This window comes from Myxine glutinosa, chromosome 9 (assembly GCF_964187855.1).
Source record: "Myxine glutinosa chromosome 9, kmMyxGlut1.1, whole genome shotgun sequence".
Taxonomy (NCBI): Eukaryota; Metazoa; Chordata; class Myxini; order Myxiniformes; family Myxinidae; genus Myxine; species Myxine glutinosa.
This window is the reverse complement of record NC_136269.1, coordinates 137,748,953-137,774,569: the sequence shown is the minus strand read 5'-3', so window position 1 is coordinate 137,774,569 and position 25,617 is coordinate 137,748,953. Positions and strand designations below refer to the sequence as shown.

General features: G+C 34.7%; 1 protein-coding gene across 1 annotated transcript in view; it reads left to right on the top strand.

Annotated features, from left to right (window-relative positions):
* Window positions 1-25,617, top strand: part of LOC137434858 (ran-binding protein 9) — a 75,200-nt gene that overhangs the window by 42,434 nt on the left and 7,149 nt on the right. Inside the window, exons 10-12 of the mRNA XM_068128011.2 lie at window positions 8,437-8,633; window positions 8,791-8,914; window positions 9,291-9,526. Coding sequence (XP_067984112.1) covers window positions 8,437-8,633; window positions 8,791-8,914; window positions 9,291-9,526 — 557 coding nt within the window. The remainder of the gene's footprint in view (window positions 1-8,436; window positions 8,634-8,790; window positions 8,915-9,290; window positions 9,527-25,617) is intronic.

The following is a 25,617-nucleotide window of genomic DNA, read 5'->3' as shown; positions in this document are numbered from 1 at the left end:
ATTTATGTTGAACTCCAGCTCCATACTTGCTCGCCTCTCTGATTATTTTTCCTCGCGGTTCACTTTACGCTGCATCTTATCTGCCAACAGTTTATCTTGGCAGCCAAATGTTGCACAGCGATCTGTCTTCATAGATTCCAGGAATGCTAAGTCTTCAGGATTCATGATGTGAGAACTAGCATCATTGGGCCACAAGGGAAATGTCTCCATAAATTTCATCTCCATTTGATTCACCTTTGTGATGCTTGCTGGAGTTGTTCTTCGGTTGATAGGGATTGATCTAAGCTTGGAATTATCATCTGCAAGTTTGATAATTTTCTCAATAGCCTTGCGTTCAGAGATGATAGGAATATTAGCCTTGCCATAAAATGGTGTCACTTTCTGCAGTACAAGCTTTGCTGATTCCCACCGAGAGCGTCGTTCAAGTTTGCCATCTTCCGTGTGCCACATGAAACAACGTAGTACTTGTAAACAAGTTGGAAGTCTGGTGCCATTGATCTGGGAATCTTGTTCAGTTATGGCACTTCCAAGACCAAACACCTTGGTGGACTCTCTTGTTGCAACAGATGCTTTCTTTACTGTGCCATCCATTGTTTTATCTGAAAGAAAAAGGTAGTATTAGTAACAATAATGTCATTTCATAATTATGTACAACAAATAAATCAATTATCCAATTTTATTAGAGTATAGCCTAATAATTGTTTTAATCATCTTGTCTAGTTAAAAGATCTCTGTAAAGACAAGATGACTACAACATTCAGGATATTCTTTAATTTATATATTATATTTTAAAAATACTCTTCATTTAGCTTTATATCCATATTTTGAAAAAAATCTTTATTTTGACTATTTGTATATAAATGAATTGTATGCCGTGGATCCCTATGATGATGATATATTGCTACAGAGCACAATAATACCTTTACAAAGAGTTATTATATGTAGCAATCAGTCAATCCTTTCATTTTTATTTATGGGCCTCAAAACAGCTGCGTGTCAAATTTCCAACTCTGATACCACCGACTCAAAATATGAAATGGTGAGGTGGACCCAGAAGATGATGTCCAAACCTTACCAAATTTTGCATAGCAACTTTATTTTATGATTGGAACAAAATAAAATTTGGGACAGATCAATCCAACATCTTTTTAAAAATAGTTGGGCGTTTGATGCACCCTAGTGAAGGTGAGCAGAGAGTCTTGATTTTGGCAATTTCACCAGAAGAGGGTTGCTGGCAGATCTTGTGCGACCTGTAGGAATATTTGGGGGACAGAGCACAGAGAGAGCTGGAGGAGCTAGGCCGGATAGGAGTCGGAAGAAGACAGAAAGACCACCTACCTGCCTGCGGTGAGTGAGTGAAAGGCCCTCACAATCAGCTTCGTCACGGGAGATTCCAATGATTCTGAAAGCTTTGCTTTCAACAGCGTGAAGACGAGCTAGGTGTGAGTCAGGAGCACCAGCCCAGAGGGGAGAGCAGTATTCCATTGAGCTGCGGATGAAAGCCTTGTATGTGGTGAGGAGCTCAGGTGTGCCAAGGAAGGACTTCGCACGACGGATGATGCCCAGTCGGCGACTGGCTTTGGAGGCCAGCTTGAAAATGTGGTTTTCCCAGGAAAGATCGTTGCAGATAGTGAGACCCAAAAGCTTGAGTGACAGAACTTCTTGGAGAGGATTGTTGAGAAAGTAGATGGGAGGGTTGTCCAGTCGGTCTTTTCTGAGAGACATAGTGAGAGTGTGAGATTTTTCAGGATTGAAAGACATGTTCCACTTGTTTGACCACCCTGTGATTTTGTCCAGGTCTGCAGAGAGTAAGGAGGCTGCAGACTGCCGATCTGAGGGATGAGGAATGGAGCGGCAGAGAGTGGAGTCATCAGCAAAGAGATAGTGAGGATTTTCCAGAGAGTCAGAGAGATCATTGATGAAGACCAGAAATAGCACAGGGCCCAGAACACTGCCTTGTGGAACTCCAGCCTGAACAGGAAGGGGAGATGAGAGAAATCCATTCAGGGCCACACGTTGACTATGACCAGAGAGGAAGTCCACAAGTCATGCGTGGAGATTTCCATGGCTACAATACGAGGAGAGTTTGGTGAGGGTGCCAGACCGTTTCGAAGGCACGTGATATGTCAAGGGAGACAGCTCTGATTTCCTGTTTGGCATTGAGGACCTCCATCCATTGATGAGACAGCAGAAGCAGCATGTCCAGAGTAGAGTGACCTGGTCTGAAACCAAATTGATGATCAGAGATCAAGCCATTGGAGAAGAGGAAGGATTTCATATCCGAAGCAATGATGGATTCCATGACTTTGCTGATAATTGGGAGCAGGCTGATTGGTCTGTAATTGCAAGGATCTGTTTTTGCACGTTTTTTGTGCAAAGCGGTAATGCTAGCCGATTTCCAAACTGATGGCAGATGACCTTGAGCAAAAGAGAGGGTGAAGAGAACAGAAAGAGGGTGTGAAAGAGCAGCAGAGCAGGATTTTAGGACCCGTGGGCTGATGCCATCAGGTCCAGTTGCAAAATCAGAGTCGAGGTTTGACAAAAACTTCTCCACCTTGTCAGGAGAGAAGGACACAGAGTTCAGGAGCAGCTGGGTTCGACTGGGTAAGGTGCGTATAGAGAGAGATGGGTTTGGGACACAAGATTTAGAGGCAAACACAGAGTTGAGGCATTCGGCTTTGTCACGTGCGGTGTCGTCTGTGCAGCCGTTTGAGGTAAGGGAGGGGATGGAGGGGGAACAAACACCAGAAACGGATTTGACCAGATGCCACCAGTATTTGGAGGAAGAAGAAAGGTTTGAGATTCCAGTCTTGAGTGTGGAGAGATAGTGTTTCCTGGCTCTCCTGAGGGTAGACACACACTTGTTCCGAGCTTGGTGGAAGGAACTGAGATTGCCTTCAGTTGGATTAGCCTTCCAAGAGGCAAAGACAAGTTGTTTCAGGGCAACTGCCTCACGCATTCATTAGGTTGGAGCACTAAATTATATATTTTCCCTTGTGTAGGTTGGAGCCACTGAAAATCATCCCCATAGCATGATGCTGCCACTACCCTGCTTCACGGTAGGGATGGTGTTAGATGGGTGATGAGCTGGGCTTGGTTTCCACCAGACGTAGCACTTTGCATTCAGATCAAAGAGTTAAATTTTCATCTCATCAGACCACAGAATATTTTGCCTGATGCTCTGTCTTTCACTTGTCTTTTTGCAAACTCCAGGTGTGCTGTCATGTGCCTTTTTCTTAGAAGTGATTTCCATCTGGCCACTCTCATAATGCCTAGATTTGTGGAGTGCTTCAGAGACTGTTGTCCTTCCAGCACCGTGGTTCTTAACCTGAGTTCGACCGAACCCCAAGGGTTCAGTGAGCCAGTCTCAGGGGTTCAGCGGAGGTCCTCCGAAACGCATTGCAATTTTTTATTTTTATTTTAGTTTTGTATCAATTTTGAATCTATGTGTAATTACGCTTATTATTAATATTATTATTCTTTTGCTATGTATGTTACGCACGAATGGAAATGTTATTTGCAATTGTATTCCCATCCCATTCATGGTTTCTCTGGTCTGTGTTTAAGATAAGTTGTTTCACACTGACTAGTAAGTTGAATCAATGAGCAACTTGCTAATTTTTCTGTTGATGGTGCTTACTTGCTTACTTACTTACTGGATTTTGGACTTTGCAGGTGTTCGGAAATTCCAGTGATTAGCCTCGATTAGCTTGCCGTGTGCCGTGCGTCATTGGTCGCGCCTTACTTTGGAGTTACTAATTAATTGAAAAGTAAGTTGGAAATGTTTGTGGATATGTAGGGCGGGTTCAGAGTTATATTAAAGTCAAAAGTGGATGGTGATTATAAAATATGATTGAATTACTCAGAAAATTAGGTGGAGATGATATAACTCCTTTGGTCGCAATTCAAAACCTACAAGTCGCAGTTTTCTATGTAATATTATAATGGGATTTGAGGTGACACAGAGTTGAGTCGATAATAAATCCCGTCATCGTAACTATAAGTTATGTTTTCTTCGTTAAAATCTCTCAGTTTTCAGAGGGGTACTGATTATATTTAAGCATGTTCCTTTTTTAATTTTTGTCATATAATTATTTGCCCGAACTCAATTAAGATCAGTTTGTTCCTTTTTTTCTTTCTTTTTGCAGTATGTCGATCAAAAAAAGGAAGTGGTCGGAGGATTACGTGCGGTACGGGTTCACGTGTTTGACGGAACGGGACGAAAGTCAGCGTCCTCATTGCATGCTTTGCAATGCCAAGTTGAGCAACTCCAGCCTAGCACCAGCAAAACTACGGGAACACTTAAAAAAAACTGCACGGCGAGGGACAGTACAAAAACTGCAAAGAACGCTGGATGAATTCAAATTGAAGAGAGTCCGATTCGACGCAAGTGCTACCTTGCCCCCACTCTCGGCTTCGTTCCAATTGACAAACCGATCCTCACCACGTCGTATGAAGTTGCGTACCTGATCGCAAAGCAGGGCAAACCACACACTGTTGGCAAGACAGTCATCAAACCAGCTGTGTTGAAGATGGCCAACATGCTGGGAAAAGCTGCTGAAAACAAGTTGTCTCTCGTTCCACTCTCAAATGACTCCATCAGATGCAGAATCGATGACATGAGCGATGACGTCCTCACCCAGGTAGTTGCAGATTTAGTCGCGAGCCCGACGAAATTCAGCCTTCAACTCGACGAGACCACCGACGTTTCGAATTTGAGCCAGCTCATCTTATTTGTGCGTTATGTCAAAGGAGACGAGATCAAGGGAGACTTTCTGTTCTGCAAGCCTCTCACAACGACGACGAATGCAGCTGATGTGAAGAAGCTTGTGGACGTCTTCTTCAGAAGCAACGGACAACGACGACGAACGCAGCTGATGTGAAGAAGCTTGTGGACATCTTCTTCAGAAGCAACGGCCTCTCGTGGAACATGGTGTCTGCAGTTTGTTCGGACGGAGCTCCAGCCATGCTGGGATGCAACTCCGGTTTTGGAGCGCTGGTGAAGGCCGATGCACCACACATCATCGTCACGCACTGCGTCCCGCACAGACACGCGCTGGCATCAAAACCCTGCCTCCAAAACTGGCCAATGTTCTGAAAATCGTCGTTGAAACTGTGAATTACGTGCGAAGCCGTGCTCTGAATCATCGCATCTTCAAAGAGCTGTGCAATGAAATCGGCTCTGAATTCGAAGTCCTTCTCTACCACTCTGACGTTCGATGGTTATCACGAGGGAAAGTAGTGAGCTGTGTTTTTGCCTTGCGTGTAGAATTAGCCCTGTTTTTGCGAGAACACCAGCATTGCCATGCAATGCACTTCCAAGAGTCAGAGTTCATCCTTGCCTTGGCGTACTTGGCTGACATCTTCGACGCACTCAATCATCTCAATTTCCAGATGCAGGGCGGTGGAGTGAATGTCATCGAATCTGAAGAAAAGCTGAGCGCTTTCCGAAAGAAGTTACCGTTGTGGAGGCGGCGAACAGAGAACGACAACTTCGCGAACTTTTCGCTACTGGACGAGTGCGTGAGTGGGATCGAAGATGAGTCTGAAGTTGGAGGCACTGCTGTACCGGGGGAGCTGAAGCAAGCGATTGCCACGCACTTGGATGAGCTGGGAAAGTCATTCGATGGCTACTTCCCCGACCAAGAGCAATACCCAGCATGGGTGCGGCAGCCGTTTACTTTCGACGTTGCAACGGCAGATGTCAACGACCAATACCTCGACGACCTCATCAAACTTCAGCAGAGCCAGACTCAACAACAACTCTTCGGCACAACAACGCTCAACGTTTTGGTGCCGCCAAATGGAAGGGTATCCTCACATCGCTAAAATTGCCTTTGAGATCCTCACGCCGTTCGTTACAACGTATCTCTGCGAGCATGCGTTTTCGAAACTGGTGGACATTAAAACAAAGAAAAGGAGCAGGCTTGCATGCGAAAATGATTTGAGGGTGGCCCTTGCCCAAACAAAACCACGCATTTCCCAGATCGCCTCCCGAAAAGAAGAACAGAAAACGCATTAAGATGCAATTCTTCTTAATTTTTTGTCAAATTTGAGGGGTTCCGCGAGTGTTCGGTGGGTTTCGTTAGGGTTTGGCGCCTTTAAAAACGTTACGAACTACTGTTCTAGCAGGTTCTGCCATCTCAGCCAAGGAACTCTGTTGTTCTATCAAAGTGGTCAACTCATCTACCTGACCAAGGTCCTTCTTGCCCGGTTGCTCAGTTTAGTCGGATGGCCAGCTCTAGGAAGAGTCTGGGTAGTTCCATATTCTTTCCATTTCCTAATGATGGAGCTCACTGTGCTATTGGGAACTTTAATCACTGGAAATTTTTTATACCCTTCCCCAGATCTATGCCTCCTCAAAATTCTATCTTGAAGTTCTACTGACAGTTCCTTGGACTTCATGGTAGAGTTTCTGCTCTGACATGCGCTGTCAATTGTGGGACCTTGTTTTGAAAGGTGTGTTTCTTTCTAAATCATGTCCAATCAATAGAATTGGCCAAAGGTGGACTCAAATCAAGTTGTAGAGACATCTCAAGGATGCCAAAGGAAATTGGATGCACCTGGGCTCAATTTGGAGTGGCATAGCAAAGGGGTTGAATACCTATTGACTCAAGAGTCAAGACAATTCAGCTTTTCTTTTTTTTTTTTTTGTAAAAATTTCCAAAAAAAACTCCACTTTGACATTATGGGGTATCATGTGTAGTAGATCAGTGACAAATATATCTCAATTTAATCCATTTTAAATTAAGGCTTTAACACAACAAAATGTGAAAACGTCAAGGGGTGTGAATACTTTCTGAAGGTACTGTATTAGGAGCATCGTCACATTTCCTGATTGTATTTTGTTTTCTATGGTTTATATCTGTCTCCGATGATGTATCAAATCCAAACATGAGAGAAGTTGAGTGGTGTGTCAGGATTGCCAGTTTACTCGTATTCCTTAAAAACGTCTTCAGTTTCTGGCTGGCAGCAAGGGCTCCAAAATTAGTCAGTTTTGAGTCTATGGTCAACATAGGTAGTAACGCCATCTTTGTCACAATGCACTGCAGCAACGGTTGCAAAACTGCAGATTTTGTAATGAGGAGGCGACAGGTTACCAATGTGCGTTTCCTTGAGTGCAATCACATCAATTCCATACTCTTGGGGAAATCTCAACAGGAAGTCATATTTAGCTTGGGGCATGCCTTCTACATTGACTTGTAAGATCCACAAACTCTTTCCTAGAATACAGACAGGTTGGCCATGATAAACGCCATTGGGGATAGATGTACCTATTGGCATAAAAGTACAATTGAAATAGTCTTATTGGTTTGATGACACAAGTTTGGCAAGAAAGCAGACAACAGGGTGGACCATGAGAAGGTTGTCACCTTCCACCCCTTGAGGAAGTAATACTTTCATCTACTAATGCAATGATCATGACCAAGTCTCTTGTATGTACTGCTTTTGAAAGTTTTGCAGCTGTAGAGGAAATCGGATGGAGTTTGAAACAGCAAAGGGCTTACCTTATGTAGCTTTTCGTAGTTGCTTTATGCAGCTTTTTTTGGCTAGAAGAGCATAGGAGTTGATCGGTTTGATATTCCTAGCCAACTGGGGTAATTGATTAGGTGAGAGCTGATTGGTTAATGCCTCCAATTTCTGGTGAGACGTGATTGGGTCTTATTATATACAACTAGTGGGGTCACCCGTGGGAATCCCATGGGCATGGAGGTGTATCGTTGCGATCGGTGAGCCGTTTTTGCGGTACCCGGGACAATAACGTTAGGTGGGAGTCCAAACCTGAAAATGGTGGAGACCAAAGCTGAAATTGGAAAAACAATATAGCCTATTTTACTCCAGGGGGTCCCAGGATTACCCACCCAAAGTTTCGTTGCAATCGGTTCAGCCGTTTTTGCAGTACCTGGGAACGAACGAACGGACAGACGGACGGACAGACATTTGGTGAATTATAGTAAGATGCTCATGCCTGGTATTGCTGCCAATATGCTCATCCCGGCCCACAGTAGGCCGTTTCTCACATTAATCAGTTTTGGCTTGTGGTACAGTGTGGCCCACAAAATGGTGACGGTGGTGATAGTGCCACTCGTCACATCGTATATCGAGAGGATCCTGTGGAAATATTGTTTTTGGTGTATTTTTGGACACGAGGATTAATACTCTGCTCTTATGGGTCGTAAATCATCAAAATTGACAGTAAATTTGGCCTGATATCTTGCCATGCATCAAAACGACTTTTTACCGCATTTAGAGAATAAGGACCGAGACACGGAGATGCAGTGGTTTATGCAAAATGGATGTGGTACAATTGTCAGTCTATCATCGTTTCATGGTGCTTCCATGTACTCTTCTCTGAATGATCTTGTTATTTAAATGTTGATGATGGTTTCAGTGGAGCCTGATGTACCATGCTGGGTGACCGATATGCCGTTGCAGGGTGCGACAGTTTGTAGAAATGGTGAATGGCACTGACAGTGAAGTACGCTCGCTGGGTGCTGGAGGCCGCAGTCCCAAATCTCAAGACAGCTACGCCGGTAGCCCCCGGGCCTGTCGCACGCCAAATGCTAGTCCTTGTCATCCAGGCCTTTCCCATTCCGCTGTAACAGCAAACGGCTCCTGCACCCACACCACAGGTTTGTAGCACCGATTCTTCAATTGGAAAAGGTGGCAGCTGACGGAGCTTATTGTGTCCACTTTCTTGAACCAAGAAAATTGTTTGTCCATGTGCATGGTTGTTGCATCTTTCCAGCTCATGGTGTCTGAAAAGAGAACGCACTGTGTTCCTTCCAGGTGCTGAGACTGTGAGCTGCACAAATGGAGTAACAGATGGAAAGGGCCACGTAGGAAGTAGAAAAGTAAAGCAGCAGCCACAGCTGCAACAACAGCGCAATGGAGGCCCAACAACGGCACTCAGGTCAGCAACTGCGCCTTTTGTTCACGTGCTGAAAAGAAAATCAGGATTGCTGGTTCTAACGATACACATGCTGCCCGTCCCCTTTCTCTTTCCTTTGCTTGTACGTTATAATAGCCGCTCGCCGAGAGCGCATGGTTGTTCTTGAGCACTGTGGTTGTTCTTGAGCACCGTGGTTGTTCTTGAGCACCGTGGTTGTTCTTGAGCACCGTGGTTGTTCTTGAGCACCGTGGTTGTTCTTGAGCACCGTGGTTTTCTGTACCTTGGCCACTCTTGTCACTATGTTGCTTTGATCACCTGTACGAGTTGTGCATGCAACACCATGTTGCCCATTTGTATTGCTGCACTGGGTGAGCCTTGCCTTTGTTCTCTCCCCAAGTGAGGCTGACGATGAACCGGATGAAGATGAGGCCATGGAATGTTATGGGAACGGCGTGCTGGATAGCTCCGAAACCAATGGAGTCCTCAATGGCAGGTGTAAACGTAACACCTGCTCCGGAGCTGTGGATGACGATGAAGAGGATGAGGATGAGGAGGAAGATGAGGAGGAGGAAGATGATGATGAGGAGGAGGAGGAGGATGATGATGATGATGAAGAAGAAGACACTGAAATGGGTATAACTGGCACATCATTGCTCATACAGGCATTAGTGTCTGAAAGATCTCATAGTGTCTGAAAAGGGGGCGAGTCATCGCTGGAACCCAAACTAGTTCCCTTCAAATGTCAGACTTGTCCAGCTAGTTTGCAAAAGACTTGGGCCAAGCTTGCACTCTCCTAGAACTGCAAACACCATACTGTGGGACGTTGCATGAGGAAGTTTTGTGAATGCAAATCAGGTTTTGAGGCACGGCCATTTTGTTTTTTATTCTCTCGTCTTGCACAGGAATATTTTGACCGCTGGTAAATCCAGGAGACATTTGTAGATTGTGACAAGTATGAGATTGTCCCAAGTTAAAAAAAAAATTGCACCCGTGTCTGAAGGAAGCGGTTCAGTTTGGCACGTGTAATATGAAATGGGCAAAGCCGAGAAACGAAGAAAACAAAAAGGAAAAACGATTACCCTTTCAACCCCCGTAGAACTACCCTTTAGAGCCACATTTCAAAATTACCCTGTAGAACTACCCTTTAGAATTACCCTTTAGAAGTACCCTTTAGAATTGCCCTTTAGAATTACCCTTTAGAATTACCCTTTAGAATTACCCTTTAGAATTACCCTTTAGAATTACCCTTTAGAATTACCCTTTAGAATTACACTTTAGAATTACCCTTTAGAAGTACCCTTTAGAAGTACCCTTTAGAAGTACCCTTTAGAATTACCCACTGGAACCCTTTAAAATTACCCTTCAGAATTACCCTTAGAATTACCCTTTAGAATTACCCTTTAGAATTACACTTTAGAACCACCCTTTAGAATTGAATGAATGAATGATCGTTTTAAGGCCATTTTCCCCGCTAGAGCAGGTGTTAGCCTTTACACTTTAGAATATTAATTAATATTCACTTTTTAATTACATTTTAATGGGTTAATTACACATTAGAATTACCCTTTAGAATTACCCTTTAGAATTACCCATTATAATTACCCTTTAGAATTTCCCTTTAGAATTACCCTTTAGAATCACCCTTTAGAATCACCCTTTAGAATTACCCTTCAGAATTACCCTTCAGAATCACCCTTTAGAATTACCCTTTAGAATCACCCTTTAGAATTACCCTTTAGAATTACCCTTCAGAATCACCCTTTAGAATTACTCTTCAGAATTACCCTTCAGAATTACCCTTTAGAATTACCCTTTAGAATCACCCTTTAGAATTACCCTTTAGAATTACCCTTCAGAATCACCCTTTAGAATTACCCTTTAGAATTACCCTTTAGAATCACCCTTTAGAATCACCCTTTAGAATCACCCTTTAGAATTACCCTTCAGAATTACCCTTCAGAATTACCCTTCAGAATTACCCTTCAGAATTACCCTTCAGAATTACCCTTCAGAATCACCCTTCAGAATTACCCTTCAGAATTACCCTTTAGAATTACCCTTCAGAATCACCCTTCAGAATTACCCTTCAGAATCACCCTTTAGAATTACCCTTTAGAATTAGCCTTTAGAATTACCCTTTAGAATTACCTTTCAGAATCACCCTTTAGAATTCCCTTTAGAATCACCCTTTAGAATTACCCTTTAAAATCACACTTTAGAATTACCCTTTAGAATTACCCTTTAGAATTACCCTTTAGAATCACCCTTTAGAATTCCCTTTAGAATTACACTTTAGAATTACCCTTTAAAATCACACTTTAAAATCACACTTTAGAATTACCCTTTAGAATTACCCTTTAGAATCACCCTTTAGAATTACCCTTCAGAATTACCCTTCAGAATTACCCTTCAGAATTACCCTTCAGAATCACCCTTCAGAATTACCCTTCAGAATTACCCTTCAGAATTACCCTTCAGAATCACCCTTTAGAATTACCCTTTAGAATTAGCCTTTAGAATTACACTTTAGAATTACCTTTCAGAATCACCCTTTAGAATTCCCTTTAGAATCACCCTTTAGAATTACCCTTTAAAATCACACTTTAGAATTACCCTTTAGAATTACCCTTTAGAATTACCCTTTAGAATCACCCTTTAGAATTCCCTTTAGAATTACACTTTAGAATTACCCTTTAAAATCACACTTTAAAATCACACTTTAGAATTACCCTTTAGAATTACCCTTTAGAATTACCCTTTAGAATTACCCTTTAGAATTACCCTTTAGAATTACACTTTAGAATTACCCTTTAGAATTACCCTTCAGAATTACCCTTTAGAATTACCCTTTAGAATTACACTTTAGAATTACCCTTTAGAATTACCCTTCAGAATTACCCTTCAGAATTACCCTTTAGAATTACCCTTTAGAATTACCCTTTAAAATCACACTTTAGAATTACCCTTTAGAATTACCCTTTAAAATCACACTTTAGAATTACCCTTTAGAATTACCCTTTAGAATTACCCTTTAGAATTACCCTTTAGAATTACCCTTTAGAATTACCCTTTAGAATTACCCTTTAGAATTACACTTTAGAATTACCCTTTAGAATTACCCTTCAGAATTACCCTTTAGAATTACCCTTTAGAATTACACTTAAGAATTACCCTTTAGAATTACCCTTCAGAATTACCCTTCAGAATTACCCTTTAGAATTACCCTTTAGAATTACCCTTTAAAATCACACTTTAGAATTACCCTTTAGAATTACCCTTTAAAATCACACTTTAGAATTACCCTTTAGAATTACCCTTCAGAATTACCCTTTAGAATTACCCTTCAGAATTACCCTTCAGAATTACCCTTCAGAATCACCCTTCAGAATTACCCTTTAGAATTAGCCTTTAGAATTACCCTTTAGAATCACCCTTTAGAATTACACTTCAGAATTACCTTTCAGAATCACCCTTTAGAATTCCCTTTAGAATCACCCTTTAGAATTACCCTTTAAAATCACACTTTAGAATTACCCTTTAGAATTACCCTTTAGAATTACCCTTTAGAATTACCCTTTAGAATCACCCTTTAGAATTCCCTTTAGAATTACACTTTAGAATTACCCTTTAAAATCACACTTTAAAATCACACTTTAGAATTACCCTTTAGAATTACCCTTTAGAATTACCCTTTAGAATTACCCTTTAGAATTACCCTTTAGAATTACACTTTAGAATTACCCTTTAGAATTACACTTTAGAATTACACTTTAGAATTACCCTTTAGAATTACCCTTCAGAATCACCCTTTAGAATTACCCTTTAGAATCACCTTTCAGAATCACCCTTTAGAATCACCCTTTAGAATTCCCTTTAGAATCACCCTTTAGAATTACCCTTTAAAATCACACTTTAAAATCACACTTTAGAATTACCCTTTAGAATTACCCTTTAGAATTACCCTTTAGAATTACCCTTTAGAATTCCCTTTAGAATTACACTTTAGAATTACCCTTTAAAATCACACTTTAAAATCACACTTTAGAATTACCCTTTAGAATTACCCTTTAGAATTACCCTTTAGAATTACCCTTTAGAATTACCCTTTAGAATTACCCTTTAGAATTACACTTTAGAATTACCCTTTAGAATTACCCTTTAGAATTACCCTTTAGAATTACCCTTTAGAATTACCCTTTAGAATTACCCTTTAGAATTACCCTTTAGAATTACCCTTTAAAATTACACTTTAGAATTACCCTTTAGAATTACCCTTTAAAATTACACTTTAGAATTACCCATTATAATTACCCTTTAGAATTACCCATTATAATTACCCTTTAGAATTACCCATTATAATTACCCTTTAGAATTACCCATTATAATTACCCTTTAGAATTACCCATTAGAATTACCCTTTAGAATTACCCATTATAATTACCCTTTAGAATTACACTTTAGAATTACCCTTTAGAATTATCCTTTAGAATTACACTTTAGAATTACCCTTTGGAATTACACTTTAGAATTACACTTTAGAATTACACTTTAGAATTACACTTTAGAATTACCCTTTAGAATTACACTTTAGAATTACCCTTTGGAATTACACTTTAGAATTACACTTTAGAATTACCCTTTAGAATTACACTTTAGAATTACACTTTAGAATTACACTTTAGAATTACCCTTTAGAATTACCCTTTAGAATTACACTTTAGAATTACCCTTTGGAATTACCCTTTAGAATTACCCTTTAGAATTACCCTTTAGAATTACCCTTTGGAATTACCCTTTAGAATTACCCTTTAGAATTACCCTTTAGAATTACCCTTTAGAATTACACTTTAGAAGTACCCTTTAGAATTACACTTTAGAATTACCCTTTAGAATTACACTTTAGAATTACCCTTTAGAATTACCCTTTAGAATTACCCTTTAGAATTACACTTTAGAATTACCCTTTGGAATTACCCTTTAGAATTACCCTTTAGAATTACACTTTAGAATTACCCTTTAGAATTACACTTTAGAATTACCCTTTAGAATTACCCTTTGGAATTACCCTTTAGAATTACCCTTTAGAATTACCCTTTAGAATTACACTTTAGAATTACCCTTTAGAATTACACTTTAGAATTACCCTTTAGAATTACCCTTTAGAATTACCCTTTAGAATTACACTTTAGAATTACCCTTTGGAATTACCCTTTCGAATTACCCTTTAGAATTACACTTTAGAATTACCCTTTAGAATTACACTTTAGAATTACCCTTTAGAATTACCCTTTGGAATTACCCTTTAGAATTACCCTTTAGAATTACCCTTTAGAATTACACTTTAGAATTACCCTTTAGAATTACACTTTAGAATTACCCTTTAGAATTACACTTTAGAAGTACCCTTTAGAATTACACTTTAGAATTACACTTTAGAATTACCCTTTAGAATTACACTTTAGAATTACACTTTAGAATTACACTTTAGATTTACACTTTAGAATTACCCTTTAGAATTACACTTTAGATTTACACTTTAGAATTACCCTTTAGAATTACACTTTAGAATTACACTTTAGAATTACACTTTAGATTTACACTTTAGAATTACCCTTTAGAATTACACTTTAGAATTACACTTTAGAATTACACTTTAGAATTACACTTTGGAATTACCCTTTAGAATTACCCTTTAGAATTACCCTTTGGAATTACCCTTTGGAATTACCCTTTAGAATTACACTTTAGAATTACCCTTTGGAATTACCCTTTAGAATTACCCTTTAGAATTACACTTTAGAATTACCCTTTGGAATTACCCTTTAGAATTACCCTTTAGAATTACCCTTTAGAATTACCCTTTAGAATTACACTTTAGAATTACCCTTTAGAATTACACTTTAGAATTACCCTTTGGAATTACACTTTAGAATTACCCTTTAGAATTACCCTTTAGAATTACCCTTTGGAATTACACTTTAGAATTACCCTTTGGAATTACCCTTTGGAATTACACTTTAGAATTACCCTTTGGAATTACCCTTTAGAATTACCCTTTAGAATTACCCTTTAGAATTACCCTTTGGAATTACACTTTAGAATTACCCTTTGGAATTACACTTTAGAATTACCCTTTAGAATTACCCTTTAGAATTACCCTTTGGAATTACACTTTAGAATTACCCTTTGGAATTACCCTTTGGAATTACACTTTAGAATTACCCTTTGGAATTACCCTTTAGAATTACCCTTTAGAATTACCCTTTGGAATTACCCTTTAGAATTACACTTTAGAATTACCCTTTGGAATTACCCTTTAGAATTACCCTTTGGAATTACACTTTAGAATTACCCTTTGGAATTACCCTTTAGAATTACCCTTTAGAATTACCCTTTGGAATTACCCTTTAGAATTACACTTTAGAATTACCCTTTGGAATTACCCTTTAGAATTACACTTTAGAATTACACTTTAGAATTACCCTTTGGAATTACCCTTTAGAATTACACTTTAGAATTACACTTTAGAATTACCCTTTAGAATTACCCTTTGGAATTACACTTTAGAATTACACTTTAGAATTACCCTTTAGAATTACCCTTTAGAATTACCCTTTGGAATTACCCTTTAGAATTACCCTTTAGAATTACACTTTAGAATTACCCTTTGGAATTACCCTTTAGAATTACCCTTTAGAATTACACTTTAGAATTACCCTTTGGAATTACCCTTTAGAATTACCCTTTAGAATTATCCTTTAGAATTACACTTTAGAATTACACTTTAGAATTATCCTTTAGAATTACACTTTAGAATTACCCTTTAGAATTACACTTTAGAATTACCCTTTGGAATTACCCTTTGGAATTACCCTTTAGAATTACCCTTTAGAATTACCCTTTAGAATTACACTTTAGAATTACCCTTTGGAATTACCCTTTAGAATTACCCTTTAGAATTACACTTTAGAATTACCCTTTGGAATTACCCTTTAGAATTATCCTTTAGAATTACACTTTAGAATTACCCTTTAGAATTATCCTTTAGAATTACACTTTAGAATTACCCTTTGGAATTACCCTTTAGAATTACCCTTTAGAATTACACTTTAGAATTACCCTTTGGAATTACCCTTTAGAATTACCCTTTAGAATTATCCTTTAGAATTACACTTTAGAATTACACTTTAGAATTATCCTTTAGAATTACACTTTAGAATTACCCTTTGGAATTACCCTTTAGAATTACCCTTTAGAATTACCCTTTAGAATTACACTTTAGAATTACCCTTTGGAATTACCCTTTAGAATTACCCTTTAGAATTACACTTTAGAATTACCATTTGGAATTACCCTTTAGAATTATCCTTTAGAATTACACTTTAGAATTACCCTTTAGAATTATCCTTTAGAATTACACTTTAGAATTACACTTTAGAATTACCCTTTAGAATTATCCTTTAGAATTACACTTTAGAATTACACTTTAGAATTACACTTTAGAATTACCCTTTAGAATTACACTTTAGAATTACCCTTTAGAATTACACTTTAGAATTACACTTTAGAATTACACTTTAGAATTACCCTTTAGAATTACCCTTTAGAATTACCCTTTAGAATTACACTTTAGAATTACACTTTAGAATTACCCTTTAGAATTATCCTTTAGAATTACACTTTAGAATTACACTTTAGAATTACACTTTAGAATTACACTTTAGAATTACCCTTTAGAATTACCCTTTAGAATTACACTTTAGAATTACCCTTTAGAATTACCCTTTAGAATTACACTTTAGAATTACACTTTAGAATTACCCTTTAGAATTACACTTTAGAATTACACTTTAGAATTACCCTTTAGAATTACACTTTAGAATTACCCTTTAGAATTACCCTTTAGAATTACCCTTTAGAATTACACTTTAGAATTACACTTTAGAATTACACTTTAGAATTACACTTTAGATTTACACTTTAGAATTACCCTTTAGAATTACACTTTAGAATTACACTTTAGAATTACACTTTAGAATTACACTTTAGAATTACCCTTTAGAATTACCCTTTAGAATTACCCTTTAGAATTACACTTTAGAATTACACTTTAGAATTACACTTTAGAATTACCCTTTAGAATTATCCTTTAGAATTACACTTTAGAATTACACTTTAGAATTACACTTTAGAATTACCCTTTAGAATTACACTTTAGAATTACCCTTTAGAATTACACTTTAGATTTACACTTTAGAATTACCCTTTAGAATTACCCTTTAGAATTACACTTTAGAATTACCCTTTAGAATTACCCTTTAGAATTACCCTTTAGAATTACACTTTAGAATTACACTTTAGAATTACACTTTAGAATTACACTTTAGAATTACCCTTTAGAATTACCCTTTAGAATTACACTTTAGAATTACCCTTTGGAATTACCCTTTAGAATTACACTTTAGAATTACCCTTTGGAATTACCCTTTGGAATTACCCTTTAGAATTACCCTTTAGAATTACACTTTAGAATTACACTTTAGAATTACACTTTAGAATTACACTTTAGATTTATACTTTAGAATTACCCTTTAGAATCACCCTTTAGAATTACCCTTTAGATTTACACTTTAGAATTACACTTTAGAATTACACTTTAGAATTACACTTTAGAATTACACTTTAGAATTACACTTTAGATTTACACTTTAGAATTACCCTTTAGAATTACCCTTTAGAATTACACTTTAGAATTACACTTTGGAATTACACTTTAGAATTACCCTTTGGAATTACCCTTTAGAATTACCCTTTAGAATTACACTTTAGAATTACACTTTAGAATTACACTTTAGAATTACACTTTAGAATTACACTTTGGAATTACCCTTTGGAATTACCCTTTAGAATTACACTTTAGAATTACACTTTAGAATTACCCTTTGGAATTACCCTTTGGAATTACCCTTTAGAATTACACTTTAGAATTACCCTTTAGAATTACACTTTAGAATTGCACTTTAGATTTACACTTTAGAATTACACTTTAGAATTACACTTTAGAATTACCCTTTGGAATTACCCTTTAGAATTACACTTTAGAATTACACTTTAGAATTACCCTTTAGAATTACACTTTAGAATTACACTTTAGAATTACACTTTAGATTTACACTTTAGAATTACCCTTTAGAATTACCCTTTAGAATTACACTTTAGAATTACACTTTAGAATTACCCTTTAGAATTACACTTTAGAAGTACCCTTTAGAATTACACTTTAGAATTACACTTTAGAATTACACTTTAGAATTACACTTTAGAATTACACTTTAGAATTACACTTTAGATTTACACTTTAGAATTAGCCATTATAATTACCCTTTAGAATTACCCATTATAATTACCCTTTAGAATTACCCTTTAGAATTACACTTTAGAATTACCCTTTGGAATTACCCTTTAGAATTACACTTTAGAATTACACTTTAGAATTACCCTTTAGAATTACACTTTAGAATTACACTTTAGAATTACACTTTAGATTTACACTTTAGAATTACCCTTTAGAATTACCCTTTAGAATTACACTTTAGAATTACCCTTTAGAATTACACTTTAGAAGTACCCTTTAGAATTACACTTTAGAATTACACTTTAGAATTACACTTTAGAATTACACTTTAGAATTACACTTTAGAATTACACTTTAGATTTACACTTTAGAATTACCCATTATAATTACCCTTTAGAATTACCCATTATAATTACCCTTTAGAATTACCCTTTAGAATTACACTTTAGAATTACCCTTTAGAATTACACTTTAGAATTACACTTTAGAATTACCCTTTAGAATTACACTTTAGAATTACCCTTTAGAATTACACTTTAGAATTACACTTTAGATTTACACTTTAGAATTATCCATTATAATTACACTTTAGAATTACCCATTATAATTACCCTTTAGAATTACCCTTTAGAATTACCCTTTGGAATTACCCTTTAGAATTACACTTTAGAATTACACTTTAGAAGTACCCTTTAGAATTACACTTTAGAATTACACTTTAGAATTACCCTTTAGAATTACACTTTAGAATTACACTTTAGAATTACCCTTTAGAATTACACTTTAGAAGTACCCTTTAGAATTACACTTTAGAATTACACTTTAGAATTACCCTTTAGAATTACACTTTAGATTTACACTTTAGAATTACCCTTTAGAATTACACTTTAGAATTACACTTTAGATTTACACTTTAGAATTACCCTTTAGAATTACACTTTAGAATTACACTTTAGAATTACACTTTAGAATTACACTTTAGAATTACCCATTATAATTACCCTTTATAATTACCCTTTAGAATTACCCATTAGAATTACCCTTTAGAATTACCCTTTGGAATTACCCTTTAGAATTACACTTTAGAATTACACTTTAGAAGTACCCTTTAGAATTACACTTTAGAATTACACTTTAGAATTACCCTTTAGAATTACACTTTAGAATTACACTTTAGAATTACCCTTTAGAATTACACTTTAGAAGTACCCTTTAGAATTACACTTTAGAATTACACTTTAGAATTACCCTTTAGAATTACACTTTAGATTTACACTTTAGAATTACCCTTTAGAATTACACTTTAGAATTACACTTTAGAATTACACTTTAGATTTACACTTTAGAATTACCCTTTAGAATTACACTTTAGAATTACACTTTAGAATTACACTTTAGAATTACACTTTGGAATTACCCTTTAGAATTACCCTTTAGAATTACACTTTAGAATTACACTTTGGAATTACCCTTTAGAATTACCCTTTAGAATTACCCTTTAGAATTACACTTTAGAATTACCCTTTAGAATTACACTTTAGAATTACCCTTTAGAATTACACTTTAGAATTACCCTTTAGAATTACACTTTAGAATTACCCTTTAGAATTACACTTTAGAATTACACTTTAGAATTACCCTTTAGAATTACACTTTAGAATTACACTTTAGAATTACACTTTAGAATTACCCTTTAGAATTACCCTTTAGAATTACCCTTTAGAATTACCCTTTAGAATTACCCTTTAGAATTACACTTTAGAATTACCCTTTAGAATTACCCTTTAGAATTACCCTTTAGAATTACCCTTTAGAATTACACTTTAGAATTACCCTTTAGAATTACCCTTTAGAATTACACTTTAGAATTACACTTTAGAATTACACTTTAGAATTACTCTTTAGAATTACCCTTTAGAATTACCCTTTAGAATTATACTTTAGAATTACCCTTTAGAATTACCCTTTAGAATTACCCTTTAGAATTACACTTTAGAATTACCCTTTAGAATTACCCTTTAGAATTACCCTTTAGAATTACACTTCAGAATTACCCTTTAGAATTACCCTTTAGAATTACACTTTAGAATTACACTTTAGAATTACCCTTTAGAATTACACTTTAGAATTACACTTTAGAATTACACTTTAGAATTACACTTTAGAATTACCCTTGAGAATTGCACTTTAGAATTACACTTTAGAATTACCCTTTAGAATTACCCTTTAGAATTACACTTTAGAATTACCCTTCAGAATTACACTTTAGAATTACCCTTTAGAATTACACTTTAGAATTACCCTTCAGAATTACACTTTAGAATTACACTTTAGAATTACCCTTTAGAATTACACTTTAGAATTACACTTTAGATTTACACTTTAGAATTACCCTTTAGAATTACCCTTTAGAATTACCCTTTAGAATTACACTTTAGAATTACACTTTAGAATTACACTTTAGAATTACCCTTTAGAATTACACTTTAGAATTACCCTTTAGAATTACACTTTAGAATTACACTTTAGAATTACCCTTTAGAATTACACTTTAGAAGTACCCTTTAGAATTACACTTTAGAATTACACTTTAGAATTACCCTTTAGAATTACACTTTAGAATTACACTTTAGAATTACACTTTAGATTTACACTTTAGAATTACCCTTTAGAATTACACTTTAGATTTACACTTTAGAATTACCCTTTAGAATTACACTTTAGAATTACACTTTAGATTTACACTTTAGAATTACCCTTTAGAATTACCCTTTAGAATTACACTTTAGAATTACCCTTTAGAATTACACTTTAGAATTACACTTTAGAATTACCCTTTAGAATTACCCTTTAGAATTACACTTTAGAATTACCCTTTAGAATTACACTTTAGAATTACACTTTAGAATTACCCTTTAGAATTACCCTTTAGAATTACACTTTAGAATTACCCTTTAGAATTACCCTTTAGAATTACACTTTAGAATTACACTTTAGATTTACACTTTAGAATTACCCTTTAGAATTACCCTTTAGAATTACCCTTTAGAATTACACTTTAGAATTACACTTTAGAATTACCCTTTAGAATTACACTTTAGAATTACACTTTAGAATTACCCTTTAGAATTACCCTTTAGAATTACACTTTAGAATTACCCTTTAGAATTACACTTTAGAATTACCCTTTAGAATTACACTTTAGAATTACCCTTTAGAATTACCCTTTAGAATTACCCTTTAGAATTACCCTTTAGAATTACACTTTAGAATTACCCTTTAGAATTACCCTTTAGAATTACACTTTAGAATTACACTTTAGAATTACCCTTTAGAATTGCACTTTAGAATTACACTTTAGAATTACCCTTTAGAATTGCACTTTAGAATTACACTTTAGAATTACCCTTTAGAGTTACCCTTTAGAATTACACTTTAGAATTACCCTTCAGAATTACACTTTAGAATTACCCTTTAGAATTACACTTTAGAATTACCCTTCAGAATTACACTTTAGAATTACACTTTAGAATTACCCTTTAGAATTACCCTTTAGAATTACCCTTTAGAATTACCCTTTAGAATTACACTTTAGAATTACACTTTAGATTTACACTTTAGAATTACCCTTTAGAATTACACTTTAGAATTACACTTTAGAATTACCCTTTAGAATTACCCTTTAGAATTACACTTTAGAATTACCCTTTAGAATTACACTTTAGAATTACACTTTAGAATTACACTTTAGAATTACACTTTAGATTTACACTTTAGAATTACCCTTTAGAATTACACTTTAGAATTACACTTTAGAATTACCCTTTAGAATTACACTTTAGAATTACACTTTAGAATTACACTTTAGAATTACACTTTAGAATTACACTTTAGAATTACACTTTAGAATTACCCTTTGGAATTACCCTTTAGAATTACACTTTAGAATTACCCTTTGGAATTACCCTTTAGAATTACACTTTAGAATTACACTTTAGAATTACCCTTTAGAATTACACTTTAGAATTACACTTTAGAATTACCCTTTGGAATTACCCTTTAGAATTACACTTTAGAATTACCCTTTGGAATTACCCTTTAGAATTACCCTTTAGAATTACCCTTTAGAATTACCCTTTGGAATTACACTTTAGAATTACCCTTTAGAATTACCCTTTAGAATTACACTTTAGAATTACACTTTAGAATTACCCTTTAGAATTACACTTTAGAATTACACTTTAGATTTACACTTTAGAATTACCCTTTAGAATTACACTTTAGAATTACACTTTAGATTTACACTTTAGAATTACCCTTTAGAATTACACTTTAGAATTACACTTTAGATTTACACTTTAGAATTACCCTTTAGAATTACACTTTAGAATTACACTTTAGAATTACCCTTTAGAATTACCCTTTAGAATTACACTTTAGATTTACACTTTAGAATTACCCTTTAGAATTACACTTTAGAATTACACTTTAGAATTACCCTTTAGAATTACACTTTAGAATTACACTTTAGAATTACCCTTTAGAATTACCCTTTAGAATTACCCTTTAGAATTACACTTTAGAATTACCCTTTAGAATTAGCCTTTAGAATTACACTTTAGATTTACACTTTAGAATTACCCTTTAGAATTACACTTTAGAATTACACTTTAGAATTACCCTTTAGAATTACCCTTTAGAATTACACTTTAGAATTACCCTTTAGAATTACACTTTAGAATTACCCTTTAGAATTACCCTTTAGAATTACACTTTAGAATTACCCTTTAGAATTACCGTTTAGAATTACACTTTAGAATTACCCTTTAGAATTACACTTTAGAATTACCCTTTAGAATTACACTTTAGAATTACACTTTAGAATTACCCTTTAGAATTACACTTTAGAATTACCCTGTAGAATTACCCTTTAGAATTACCCTTTAGAATTACACTTTAGAATTACCCTTTAGAATTACACTTTAGAATTACACTTTAGAATTACCCTTTAGAATTACACTTTAGAATTACACTTTAGAATTACACTTTAGAATTACACTTTAGAATTACACTTTAGAATTACACTTTAGAATTACCCTTTAGAATTACCCTTTAGAATTACCCTTTAGAATTACCCTTCAGAATTACCCTTCAGAATTATACTTTAGAATTACCCTTTAGAATTACACTTTAGAATTACCCTTCAGAATTACACTTTAGAATTACACTTTAGAATTACCCTTTAGAATTACCCTTTAGAATTACCCTTTAGAATTACACTTTAGAATTACACTTTAGATTTACACTTTAGAATTACCCTTTAGAATTACACTTTAGAATTACACTTTAGAATTACCCTTTAGAATTACCCTTTAGAATTACACTTTAGAATTACACTTTAGAATTACACTTTAGAATTACACTTTAGATTTACACTTTAGAATTACACTTCAGAATTACACTTTAGAATTACACTTTAGAATTACCCTTTAGAATTACACTTTAGAATTACACTTTAGAATTACCCTTTAGAATTACACTTTAGAATTACCCTTTAGAATTACACTTTAGAATTACACTTTAGAATTACCCTTCAGAATTACACTTTAGAATTACACTTTAGAATTACACTTTAGAATTACCCTTTAGAATTACCCTTTAGAATTACCCTTTAGAATTACACTTTAGAATTACCCTTTAGAATTATCCTTTAGAATTACACTTTAGAATTACCCTTTAGAATTACCCTTTAGAATTATCCTTTAGAATTACACTTTAGAATTACCCTTTAGAATTACCCTTTAGATTTACACTTTAGAATTACCCTTTAGAATTACCCTTTAGAATTATCCTTTAGAATTACACTTTAGAATTACCCTTTAGAATTACACTTTAGAATTACACTTTAGATTTACACTTTAGATTTACACTTTAGAATTACCCTTTAGAATTACACTTTAGAATTACCCTTTGGAATTACCCTTTGGAATTACCCTTTAGAATTACCCTTTAGAATTATCCTTTAGAATTACACTTTAGAATTACCCTTTAGAATTATCCTTTAGAATTACACTTTAGAATTACCCTTTAGAATTACACTTTAGAATTACACTTTCGAATTACACTTTAGAATTACCCTTTAGAATTACACTTTAGAATTACCCTTTAGAATTATCCTTTAGAATTACACTTTAGAATTACCCTTTAGAATTACACTTTAGAATTACACTTTAGATTTACACTTTAGATTTACACTTTAGAATTACACTTTAGATTTACACTTTAGAATTACCCTTTAGAATTACCCTTTAGAATTACACTTTAGAATTACACTTTAGAATTACACTTTAGAATTACACTTTAGAATTACACTTTAGAATTACCCTTTAGAATTATCCTTTAGAATTACACTTTAGAATTACCCTTTAGAATTACACTTTAGAATTACCCTTTAGAATTACACTTTAGAATTACCCTTTAGAATTACACTTTAGAATTACACTTTAGAATTACCCTTTAGAATTACACTTTAGAATTACCCTTTAGAATTATCCTTTAGAATTACACTTTAGAATTACCCTTTAGAATTACACTTTAGAATTACACTTTAGATTTACACTTTAGATTTACACTTTAGAATTACACTTTAGATTTACACTTTAGATTTACACTTTAGAATTATCCTTTAGAATTACACTTTAGAATTACCCTTTAGAATTACCCTTTAGAATTACACTTTAGAATTACACTTTAGAATTACACTTTAGATTTACACTTTAGATTTACACTTTAGAATTATCCTTTAGAATTACACTTTAGAATTACCCTTTAGAATTATCCTTTAGAATTACACTTTAGAATTACCCTTTAGAATTACCCTTTAGAATTACACTTTAGAATTACACTTTAGAATTACACTTTAGAATTACCCTTTAGAATTACCCTTTAGAATTACACTTTAGAATTACCCTTTAGAATTATCCTTTAGAATTACACTTTAGAATTACCCTTTAGAATTACACTTTAGAATTACACTTTAGATTTACACTTTAGATTTACACTTTAGAATTACCCTTTAGAATTACCCTTTAGAATTACACTTTAGAATTACACTTTAGAATTACACTTTAGAATTACCCTTTAGAATTACACTTTAGAATTACCCTTTAGAATTATCCTTTAGAATTACCCTTTAGAATTACACTTTAGAATTACACTTTAGATTTACACTTTAGATTTACACTTTAGAATTACACTTTAGATTTACACTTTAGATTTACACTTTGGAATTACCCTTTAGAATTACCCTTTAGAATTATCCTTTAGAATTACACTTTAGAATTACCCTTTAGAATTACACTTTAGAATT